The sequence below is a fragment of the Triticum aestivum genome, chromosome 7A (assembly GCF_018294505.1).
Source record: "Triticum aestivum cultivar Chinese Spring chromosome 7A, IWGSC CS RefSeq v2.1, whole genome shotgun sequence".
In the NCBI taxonomy this organism is placed as follows: domain Eukaryota; kingdom Viridiplantae; phylum Streptophyta; class Magnoliopsida; order Poales; family Poaceae; genus Triticum; species Triticum aestivum.
Window position 1 is genome coordinate 57,632,632 of NC_057812.1, and position 12,359 is coordinate 57,644,990.

The 12,359-nt window shown below is 42.9% G+C and overlaps 2 protein-coding genes across 2 annotated transcripts; both read right to left on the minus strand.

Annotated features, from left to right (window-relative positions):
• Nucleotides 1-347: 347 nt before the first annotated feature.
• Nucleotides 348-4,041, minus strand: LOC123152165 (probable leucine-rich repeat receptor-like protein kinase At1g35710). Its single transcript, XM_044571786.1, has 2 exons — nucleotides 912-4,041; nucleotides 348-820 (listed from the first exon to the last, which is right to left on the minus strand). The coding sequence occupies exons 1-2, from the start codon at nucleotides 3,991-3,993 to the stop codon at nucleotides 531-533; spliced, it is 3,372 nt and encodes a 1,123-aa protein (XP_044427721.1). The 5' UTR covers nucleotides 3,994-4,041; the 3' UTR covers nucleotides 348-530.
• Nucleotides 4,042-6,278: 2,237 nt separating this feature from the next.
• Nucleotides 6,279-9,581, minus strand: LOC123153004 (zinc finger MYM-type protein 1-like). Its single transcript, XM_044572338.1, has 4 exons — nucleotides 9,435-9,581; nucleotides 8,246-8,946; nucleotides 7,008-8,162; nucleotides 6,279-6,906 (listed from the first exon to the last, which is right to left on the minus strand). The coding sequence occupies exons 1-4, from the start codon at nucleotides 9,579-9,581 to the stop codon at nucleotides 6,279-6,281; spliced, it is 2,631 nt and encodes an 876-aa protein (XP_044428273.1).
• Nucleotides 9,582-12,359: the final 2,778 nt, after the last annotated feature.

Below are 12,359 nucleotides of genomic sequence, written 5' to 3' on the forward strand. Positions count from 1 at the left end.
ATGGGCCGGGCTGCCCATGGCCAGGTTGGGTCGGTCGGTCGCTACGAATCGCTCCCTGCTGAATTTCGTATTGGGCTGACCTTGGATAAGGGCGTGAACGAATGGGCTTTGTATTTCTGTCCTCCAAGGCCCATCAAAATGCTCTGCGGCTGTCCCGTCCCTTCTCCCTACCCCCGCCGCCGCCCGCCGTCGGAGATAAAAAGAAGCAAAGTGCCGCCGTCGATGGGTGATTCGCCGGCCGGAGAGGAGACAATCAGTGGCGAACCAAGACAAGCCATTGCTAATTGGAACGGGATGCGTCCTGAGCTTCCGCCAATCCTGGGCGAAGATCCCAGGTCGATATAAGGTGAGCTTGGTAGGGAATTCATTCTTGATTCCGACCATATAACAATGCAATGCATCAATCTTTTGTGACCATATTTGCAGCTTATTAATCATCAAGACTAGAAGATTCGCTCGGCCGAGCATGTTCAGTGCTACTGTACTAGTATGTGACTACACTGTATGCAACTCAGGGAATCAGGATCCAGTCATACACTGAGAGCTCGATGGATCTGCTGCGTGTCTGGCCTCTCATGAGGGGAATCTTGTAGGCACTGAAACGCCACCGATATTAGCCGATTGATATCCTGCGCCTCGTCGGTCTTGCGCATGGGAAGACGGTGGTCGAGATGCTCTTGAAGTATCATGTCTTGTTCTTGCGCAGCTGCAGGTCTGTTTAGGAATTCTCCTGGATGCTTCCCCATCAGCACCTCCAGCATCACAACGCCGAGGCTGTAGACATCGCATTTCTCGGTGACCAAGGGCGTGTAAGAAAGTTCTGCGTCAAGCAAGGCAGCATAGTTACAAGGGATTGTTTTTGAAGGAGCTATGTAATTAATCAGCAGTTTTCACTGGGGTAGTTTGATTACCAGGTGCGATGTAGCCATATGTCCCTGCCAGCGCGGTCCAGTTCGATGAATCAGGCTTCAGTATCCTTGCCGTGCCAAAGTCCGAGACAAAGGCCTTGTATTCAGAATCTAGCAAAATGTTGCTACTTGTTATGTCCCGATGGATTATAGGTGGATCACAACCATGGTGTAGGTAGGAAATAGCTTGCACAACATCCTTGATGAGAGTTGCTCTTTTCTGCCAATCAAATTGGATTGCTTGGTCGCTGTTGCTCAGGATTGAGGCTAGACTCCCCCTTTCTATGTATTGGCAAACCAGGAACCTGTACTGCGTATGGGAACAGAATCCATACAGCTTGACAATGCTGCGCTGACGGACTTTTGTTAGTACTTCAATCTCACGACGAAAGCATTGCTCATCATGCATCCCTTCCTCAATTGGATGAAGCTTCTTCACTGCAACCACTTGTCCATCTGGGAGATTCACCTTGTAGACATTACCAAATCCTCCTTCTCCAATGCAGTGTTTTTCATCAAAATTATCCGTTGCATTGATGATATCCTCAAAAGCTATTTTACCATCGAAGTTCCATATAGAGAAGAGGTCCGCACTCTTTACAATGGCACTTTCTCTAGAAGAGGATTTCTTCCTCAAAATCAAAGTGAAGAAGATGCATGCAGCTATACAAGTAATAGCCACAAAAACAGGGACACCCACTTTTAACATGAGGATTTGGTCCTTTTTCTGATGATTTGCAGCAGAAGAATGACAAGACGGAAGGCCAGCCAGCTCCCCGCAGAGACCTCTATTGTGAAGAAACCATTCTGCCGAGGAATTATGGATCCTTCCCGGAACTGTGCCTTGTAATCTATTGTAGGAGACATCAAATACGGACATGCTTCGGAGTCCTGCTACCGTGTTAGGAATGCTTCCACTGAATTGATTGTGGGAGAGGTTTATGCTTACCAACATATCTAGATTTCCTATTTCTGGAGGAATGGCGCCATGTAGGTTGTTATGGCTGACATCAAGTGTTGTCTGTAGGTGAATCAGTTTGCCTATGGAACCAGGAAGGCTGCCGTTTAAGCTGTTGTTGTTCAGTTTCATGGACTGTAGTCTCACACATTTCCCAACTTCTTCTGGTATTCTTCCACCTAATTGATTGCTTGACAGGTCGAGAACCTCAAGAACATCCATTCGACCAATGTGTTGAGGAATGCTTCCAGATAGATTATTTTGGCTTAAATCTAGCAAATATAGGTTGACTAGTTTGCCAATTTCAGGAGGTATCTCCCCTGTCAACCTATTCAAATGGAGGTCGAGTTTTCTGAGTTTGGTTAGCTTTGTGAGCTCACGAGGTATATGACCAGTAATCATGTTTCCTCCTAAACGCAGTTCTGTCAAGTTACCGCATGAACCCCAGTCTGTTGAAAGCTGACCGTGCAGTTTGTTTGAAGTTAACCCAACAAATTTCAGATGTGGGTACACCCCAAGCTGTTGTGCTATATCTCCTTCCATCTGATTATACATGATGTCAAGGATGATTAAGGAGCTGCAGTGCTTGAAACTTCCTGGAAAGGATCCACTAAATTGGTTGGTAGTTGCGGAAAACCATTGGAGTTTTTTGCCCTGGCATAAGTCAGGCACGTGTCCGCTGAGATTGTTGTAACTCAACTCAATGTCCACCAAATTGGTGAGGTTTGAAAGTGTGTGAGGCAAAGGTCCAGACAGTCTATTACCCGACAGCCTCAAATCTGTCATTTCCCTGAAGTTTCCAAAGCTTGGAGGGACTGAGCCAGAGAACTTGTTGAAGTAGAGGTAAAGATTCACTAAATTCTCTAGATTGCCTAGCTCAGCTGGGATTGTGCCAGAAAAGCTATTGTTTTGAAGGCGAAGGGAGGTGAGGGAAGTCATGTTTCCTATGCTAGATGGCAGATCACCATCTAAAGCATTGGAGGAGAGGCTAAGCTCCTGAAGGTTAGCAAGATTCCCTAGCACATAAGGAATGAACCCAGACAAGTTGTTCTCGTAAAGGTACAGATATGTGAGCATCGTCAAATTTCCGAGACTCAAAGGAATGCTCCCGGTAAGTTTATTACCGAAAAGGTAGACCTCACGAAGATCAGTGAGTGATCCTATTTGTTCAGGAAGGTGGCCACTTAAGTTGCTCCTGCTGGCTCCTAGCAGTTGCAACTTGGTTAAGTTTGTGATTGATGCAGGGATAGTGGACGTGAATTGATTGTGTGATATCATGAGCATGGCAAGATTATTAAGGTGTGTCATCTCGTGAGGAATGGAACCAATAAGTAAGTTTTGGGACAGTCCTAAGTAGCCTAGTTTAGTAAGGTTTCCAATGCTGCTCGGAATAGTACCAGTTAGATAGTTATCAGCCAAATCTAGCTCCTCCAAAGCAGCGAGTTTCCCGAGCTCTACGGGGATTGAACCAGTAAGATGGTTTGTGAACAGACTTAAATCTCTGAGCAAAGTTAGGTTGGTGAGGGAAGGAGGAATAATTCCAGTTAAGTTGTTATGGTATAACCGGAGACTTTGCAAGGACTGAAGCCTGCCAATGTTTGCAGGAATGGTACCTGAGAGGCCATTGAAGGAGAGGTCCATCACGGTGAGGCTCCCCAGCTCACCGATGGCTGGAGGTATGCCTCCAGTGAGCTGGTTACCGGAGAAGTTGAGCATGGAAAGCATGGGGAGCATGCCGACGGTTGGTGGAATCCGCCCTGAGAGGTGGAAGTTGTTGCTGATTTCAAGGCTGGTGAGCAAGGACAGGGGCTGCAAGTTGAGCACGTCCAGCCGCCCGGCAAGGCCAGCTCCTGGGAGGGAGATCCCAGTGATGGCCGGGCCTTGAGCTGCACGGCGGCAGGTGATGCCCGTCCAGTTGCAGGGGTGGACGCCGGGGCTCCAGGTGCTCAAGGCTGAACCGCTGCTGACGCTTGTCAGGCTGGATTTCCATCGGAGCAGCGCTGCTGTCTGGGCTGTGAACCAAGTGCCTCGCCGTGCTGCGGTCTTTGCCTCACCGAACATGGAAGGGAGAAGAAGCAGGATGGCGAGGAGATGGAGCCATGGACACCCTGAGGCAGGGGTAGCCATGGATTCAACAAGTTCTGTCGGTGGTACTATGTGGTAGAGAGGGGTGAGAGAAGGGCCACCGCTGCTCCGGAACATCCACGGCTTGGCTGACTTCATGATTAGGTAGGAACATCCAGCGCGTTTTCCTGTGTGATTGAATAAAAAAATAGTAGTAGTTGCCAACGTCCCGGGCATGTGTTCCCATGTACCGCACTCAAGAGAATAAAATAAAGTCTTGGTGTGATTATTCTAGTTTGGGTTAGCAACGGCTTATAATCAATTGAGCGTGTTGTTGTCATCCCTTTCGTTTCACTATGAGCGCGTTAGCAACGATTTATAGTTAATTAGGCGGTTTATAATTACAGTTTTACTATTTTCCAGATGTCTGTTTTTAAATTCGTCTCAGGCCATTTTTCTGTCAGTCGGATTCGCACGAATCTCTGTGCGTTGGTTTGTCCTCAGTCTCCGCGTACCGGGTCATCTTGTCGTGCTTTTTTATTGTTGGGCTTTTCGGGTGAGAGGTAGCGCTTGAATCCAGGAGGTGTGCTTCACAGGGATGGCCGCAGGTACGGGAGATGTTAGTCTGGAGAGGAGGTCGGCGGATCTCTCTTAGTTCATCAGGAACGCTCCTGAGTTTTTTTTTTTTTGCAGGCACCCATCCACGCTATTCATCAGTTTAGTAAATGGGAATCCATCAGTTTAGTAAATGTTCAGTATGTTTCTCATTCTTCAAGCTTACATCATTCTTTAGTCATTCAGTCCTGAGATTTTAGTTATATATCAGCCTTCAAACAGTTTTTTTTTTCAGTTATGAGTGTACTTCATTAGTCAGTGTACTTTTTCATTGTTGTTCAGTGTTGGGTCTTTTCTTTATTTTCAGTCTTTCAGCTTTCATTTGTTCATTTTTTCAGTCACTCTGAAATGCAGCTTCCAAAATCTTTGGCTCTCTTTTCATTAATTTTTCATTTAGTTGATCAGTGTGTGTTCTCTCTTCAGTTTCAGTATTTCAGTTTTAGTAATTGTTCAGATCGTCGTCACATCTTCTGTTAGTCTAAATTCTGTAGCATGTTCATTAGTATCAGTCAATGTTCAGATAGCTGATTCATCAGTCAATGTTCAGAGAGCATCAGTAATATCTTCAGTTCATTCTAGTGTTTCTTCGGTCTTCTTTTTTGCTGTCTCCAGTGTCTCTTTTTTTTCTGAAAACTGATCGCTGGAAGTTCATCTTAGCTATACATTGGCATCAAGGACCAAGTGTAGTATTTGTACCCAAGTTCTTCAGGTTTCAGTTTCTTAACAAAGAGCGGCGTCAGTTTCTGGTTCCAGTAGGTGTAATTTGCTTCAGTCCACAGTAGGTGTCATTTTCAGGTTTCTGTATGTGTCTTTTTCTGTTTTTCATTTTAGTCATGGACACTTAATTAGGGTGTCACATAGGCAGCACCCATGCTTATTCATTCCTGAAAGAATAACAACACTGATGTATCTTATTCAGACTCATGTGTGTGGTTAGGAGCCAGTTTGAACCTATTAATTAAGTAAGCTATCAGTTTATTTTTTTAGTTTGTGCATTATAATTGTTTTCTTAGTATATCCAGTGCACAATCAATTATCAGAATTATTCATTCACTGAGGTTTCATCCTGCTGGGTTCAGGTGTATTGTTGTTGTGTATTTTCTAAGACTTATCAATTTAAATTCAGTCTTTGCAGCAGGAAGGTGATCACATTTTTTCTTGAGTTCTTCTCTGCCAAGTAAAATAGCAAGGACACAAGTAAGCCTTATTCTGTTTCTGAATCGAGCTAAATTTTGCTGGCCTTTGTTACCTGATATGATTCCCCTTGGGGCGGCTCCAGGCGGCCGTGCTTCCGTTTTATGATTTCAATCTTGTTTCATTTAGTTGATCAGTATCCCAACATCAGTCTTGTGGTTGATTCACTAATTTTAGTCTGTAGTTGATTCCCGCATTTAAGCTTGGGCAAAAAGAGCTTCACTATGACCGAGTATGACACCACACCCGATGGTCTGATCTTCTTCAAGCATGGATGGAAGAAGTTTCTTACTAGGACTGGACTTGAGGTTGGAGCGGATGTGCTAATAACATGCAAGACAAAGGTCGGCAATGAGCTCGAGATGATCGTTCTTAGTCTATTGGTCTATCAAGGATTATTATTATCAGTCATTGCCAGGGGCGGAGCCAGGATTTGGATATGGGGGGGGGCCAAGCCAAACCAAGCAAAGAAAAAAAATTATCCAATACAAAACAAATCATATAGAACAAGGTTTTGCTAAAGTGACATAAAAATATCATTACATTTCTATTAATTTAAAGTGGCCTCTACGACTGCTAATAAGATCAAAAATGTTAATAATTTCATCAGAAGATATCTTAGCTGCTATTTTTTTTTCTATGTAAATTATCATGCAATGGCGAAGCAAATCATCTCCCATTTTACTTCGAAGACGTGTCTTGAATATTTTCATAGCTGAAAAAGCCCGCTCTGCAGTTGCCGTTGAGACTGGGAGAGTGATAACTAGTCGTAGCAACCTATCAACCATTGGATATGAAGAAGCTTTTCCGGTTTTAACTAGCCCTTTTGTTAAACAAGCAATAGATGGCAAAGTCATCAGTTCTGGATGGTTGCACACATGTAGCTGAAAATGAGGTAGCTGACTTTCCAACTGAGCTAATTCTTGACTTGAAAAATCAGCAGGATAGAATTTTTCTGCAAGAGTGCTTATCTTTGGGATATCAAAAGATTCATGCCTTGGATCCAATGATGAACGGAGAGTAAGGAGCTCAGTTGCTTGTGTACTGAATCGATCATTCAGTTCACTCAGTTGTTGATCAATTGCAACACTGAAAACATCGACTTTGTAGTGGTGGAGCGTTGTTGTGTTGTCATGCTTATTTCGAGATTTGGTAACATCAACATACCTATTAATTTCGTTACAAAGTCAGCTAAATTCTCAAGATAAAAAGCAACCAAGATATAACTTAATATAAGTTCAGTAATTTTAGAAAGTAGAAAAACATACTTGCGGTCCAAATCTGGGATATCAATCTCGTGCTTCACACAAAAAGATTTGACCTCCTCTAAAAGAGAGTCCCAACCATGTTCCCTTAGCTCACCAAGTAGGACCTTTGTGTTAGAAACAGAATCTATGGCATTTAAAATATCCAAAGATTTGTATTGGAGTTTCTGACACAACACATCAGTGATCTTCATAATCTTTTCCATCAGATGTAGAATGAACACGAAATCAAATGATATGACAATTTTAAGGGATCCAACGGCATCTCCACGAGAATATTTTGAGACTGAACGATCACTTGCTATACCTCTTAAGACGGCAACTGTAGCAGCAAACATCTTCTTTAAGCTCTGTATGGACTTATAGTGTGAACTCCATCTTGTGTCTCCTGGTCTCTGTAAGGTTCCTATTTGGTTTTGCCCTCTGCCTGTATCAAGCTCTCCCAACTCAATTTCACGAGCAATTTCCTCCGCTTGGTTTGCTAGTAGCTCATCGCTGCGCTTTGTAGAAGCACTAACAACATTTATTACAAAATTTGCATTCTGAAAGAAGTTATGTACCTCATGTACCTCTCGTGATGCAGCAACAAGCGCCAATTGTAATTGATGAGCCATACAATGAATATAGTAGGCATATGGACACTCACGGAGAATAAGAGCCTTCAGTCCATTCCACTCCCCTCTCATATTACTTGCACCGTCATATGCTTGGCCCCTGATGTCTTGTACATTCAAGTTATTATTTGACAGTACAGTACATATTGCATTTTTCAAAGTTAAGGCAGCAGTGTCATTAACATGAACTAGATCAAGGAAACGCTCAATTATTTCTGCTTCTTTGTTGGCAAACCGAAGAACAACTGCCATTTGTTCTTTTCTTGATTCATCCCGAGCTTCATCAACCATTATGCAGAACTTCGCATTACCTATTTCTTCTCTAATTGCTTTCTGCACTTCTAGAGCAAGTATGCCAACAATCTCTTTCTGAACATCTCCGGATGTATACTTTGCATTACCTGGAGCATTTTCCAGAACAACTCCCGCGACATCCTTATTGTACAAAGCGAGAATCTTAACCATTTCAAGAAAATTTCCTTGGTTCTTAGACCCCGCAGATTCATCATGACCTCTAAAAGAACAAGCTTGGAATATCAGCCACCTAATGGGACAAAGTAACTAGATGTTAGATACCAAAACATTAAGTCATGTCAAATTTTAGTTGATGTAAAAAAACTTGCTTACCTCATGGCTTCGATGGTAGTCTTAAGCCTCAATCTCGCAGCAGTAGCTACCTTCTCATTTCTCTTTTCCATCACATTGTCGATATGAGCCATACTGGTCTTGAGATCTTCATAGCACCGAGCGGAATAGTTGTGAGCAGAGTCCGGGCCCCCAACATGAGTTAAAAAAGCACACGCTTTTCCATCATTAACCTTTTTCCAGTTTCTAAAACCCTTGACCGAGAATGTATCAGACCCACATCTCCCAACAGGTTTTTTTGAGAAGAGAAAGCACGGCAAACAATATGCGCTATCATTGTGTGTTGAATACTCAAGCCACCAGAAATTTGTGTACCAATCTTTTTGAAATTGACGACGGTGTTTAGACTTTTCATCGAATGGGTATTCTACCAACTCCGGTCGATATGCTCCCTTAGATATATAAAAATGCCGAGCGTAATCTTGCTTGTCTGGTGGGAGCTCCCAAATTTGGCAACGTTTACCAGGATCTCTCTGATAAGGTGTGGTTATAACTTCTGCTTGTTCTGCAACATTTACCACGTCCGGCATATCCTGATCAGAAGCGTTAACTGGACTCGGATTTGTAACTTGCACATCCGCCTCACCAACATTTTCAGTAGGTTGAGAACTTGAAGCAACCCGCTTAAAAAAAGCATTAATCTTAATGGTGTTTGGCCCTGCTTTTCTCTTCATAACTGCTGCCTGCATATTGGAATGGAGTCATGGAGAATTAACATCATAACATGCTGTATAAGTTTGACATAATCACAGATAGGAAATAATACAAGATAATGGATAATTTGCATCACAAAAATAAGAACTCGCCGCTGGCCGGCACACACAGTACAACACTATCATGAGAATAGTGGACATGTCGAAGATGGGATTATGGGAACAGCCGAACAGGGAATCCTTCATAGAATCAAAGACCATAGAATCACAAATTACACAACCAAATTACCAAAGCAAAAAAATCTGGAGCATCAATTCGACCAGGACAGGACTGAATTCGACACAGATACAAGATAACAGGATGAGAATCGTCTTGCTAGTTGCTAGTCCGTGGCATGGTGGCAGTATTAAAGCGGGACTGCAGGAAGAATCGACAAGTGCAGCAGCCATTTACCTGAATATGTGAATCAGATCGGTTGATCCCTGATCGAGAATGAAGAGTAGGAGCCACCGCCCACCGAGCCAGGAGATGAGGAGAAGGCGAGAAGCAGACCTGGGTCCTGGGCAGGAGCAGCTGAGCAGAGGAGGGCGATGGGCGAGAAGGGCAATAGGCGAACGGGGGCGAGGGCGTCGAAAACTGGAACGGCGGCGGCGACTAATCCCATGTATTGATGTATACGCTAATTATGGACTTAGAGTTACGATGGAAGCTAGGGCCTAGGCCGCTACTAATGGGCTTTTTTCACACGGGCCTTTTTTTCTTTCTACCAATATTGACGTTGAGGCTGATAGGGGGGGCCAAATACATGCGTATCTGCCTATGTCTCGTCAATCCTATACTACGTACTTCAGGTTCGCTCGATCGTTGGGGGGGGGGGGGGGGGGGGGGGGCAGGCCCCTGCTCGCCCCCCCCCCCCCCCCCCCCCCCTGTCTCCGCCACTGGTCATTGCTCTTATAGTTGACTCACCGGTCAATGTTCAGAGAGCACACATCATTGTTTTATTTATCATTCATGAGTTTTACTCATCATTCAGCCTTTCAGATGATATTATCTTCTTTGTTATCTTTTCAGTTTCTTTTCTTTATTCCTTTTGGCCCAAGCATGAGTTAGGTAGGTAGACGGTCCTTCATTATATGTCCATCTTCCTACTCGCTTCAGTTTCTCCACTTATTTCCGTTTCTTTTCTTTGATTTTTGTTTAGTGGCTTTTGTCAGTGGCACAAGTTTATTTCTAAAGTTTGTGTTGTGATATGATGTATCCTTAGCGATGATTACATACATTTTTTTAGTATGATGTTTCTTCCGTCTTTAGTTTCCCGCATACACCCGGCGCTTATCTCTTGTTGAGTGAATAACCCTTAGTGTTGAGTACCTCTCAATTATTCAGGAAAGAACAAGGTACTATCAGTTTTCTTCAGGAAATAATAAGGTACTATCACTTGTTCACGGAAGCCGGAGAAATATTTTATGGGGAAAAAATGATGAAAACTGAACGTTAGGGATAGCTGCATTTTCCATGTTCTAGTAGTGAGAAAAGTCTACAAAAATATACTCCCTCTGTTCACAAATATAAGATGCTCTAACTTTTTCATGAATCGGACATATATAGACACGTTTTAGTATGTTTGTTCATTCATTTCATTTTGTATGTAGTCCGTATTGAAATATTCAAAATATATTATATTTGTGAACGGAGGTACCCGTCCGAAAATACTTGTCGTCAAAATGGATAAAAAGAGATGTATCTAGAACTAAAATATGTCTAGATACATTCCATTTTATCCATTTTGATGATAAGTATTTCCGGACAGAGGAAGTATTAGATAGAGAAGGCTTGTGGGCGCGCTGCAGCCAAATTGAGTGAAAAAAGTGTGAACAAACTCTAAAAACACATTGAGCATGCATGCAAGAAATCATCGACATTTTGTAGATGTCTCCATTACTTCATTTGTCATTCATCCTTTAGTTCTTCAGATTTTATTTTCATCAGTTTTCAGACATTGAAGGGGTATATGAGGGGGGGGGGGGGGGGGGGGGTGGATGGTGATTATCCCTTCTTTTTGTTTTTCACCCTCATTCTTTCTTTCCTCGGTTATCTTTGTTTTTTTATACCTTAACCTTCCGTTACCATTCCCTTGTATATTTAATCATTCTTGAGTTCCATCCATGCATGTTCATTATCTTGATATTGCTCATCCTTTAAGAAAAAGGGTTTCCCCTCACTTTCTATTACAAAGCAACCACCGATACATCCAACGGTAGGTGCTGGGGCCGCATCACAAACAAGCCCAAAGAAAAAAAAGAGAAAGAAAGAGAAACAAATGCCAACAACGGATGGATAACTAATCTTAAGTGCAACCCCTTCAGTCCTTGTTTAGTCATTCTTTGTCTTGTTGAAGTAAAAACAGATGAAGTAATTTTGTTTTCTCGTAGAACACTTTGTTACTTTGTCCTCAGTCATCTTCATCGTAACTTTTGTATTTGTTATATTTGCTTGTCACATACATGTTTTTCTGTGTTTTTTTGTTTGTTTTGCATCACATTTGAGCTAGAAGAGGAAGATCCAGAGCTTTTTACACAGGGGCCTCTTTATGTTGCTCTATGCGCCATCCAACTCCCAGCCTTTGTATGTGAAAAAGAGACAGCCTGATGTTCGGTTCAGTTTCTTCACGTCCAAAGTCCAAACCCATTGTATTTTTATTTTTTTGAACTTGTGGCACACTTTATTCAACTCAAATAAGGGATACATCAGAAACAAGTTCAGCTAGAATAAACTGTGGAGGATCATTATCCCACAAGATTATAGAATTAAAATTGTAACAACATCTAGCTAACTTGTGTGCCACTTGGTTTGCCCCTCTTGAACAATGAGCATAGGATACTGACCCAATTCTTTGAGCTAATATAAAGCAGTCACTCAAAATCGCTGAATAAGGATCTAGAATGTCCATTGTAAGTTTTTGGGGGCCGCCGTAAGAGCGGGGAGGTGTGGAACGTACTACATAGCAGGTGTAGTACAGCTGGCGCATTGCAATTGGCTTAAAAAACGACGTAAGCCCAATATGAAAATCAGACGGCTGTTTGTTAATTAGACACACCCAATTACCTATGAAGCTGAGACTAGCATGGTAGATACGATAATTTCCAAAAGGAAAGAGATGGTCCCCTGGGACCAATGAAGCAGAGACGACATTGGCAGAGAAAGGGTCCCATGGACTGCACCGTACATCACTGGCTCTGTATTCTGCCTTCATATTCACGATTTGAACACACCGGCTAAACAAAATGACACACAAACCCAATCAAACGTCAATGGCTAGATTCTAGTGACGAGCGATCGCCCCATGTCCAAGACATACACACTCTAGCCAAGTACCCAACCATCCCTATGGTGGTAGAACCGATCAGCGGGGCGGGGCACAATAAATACAAGTAAATAAAGT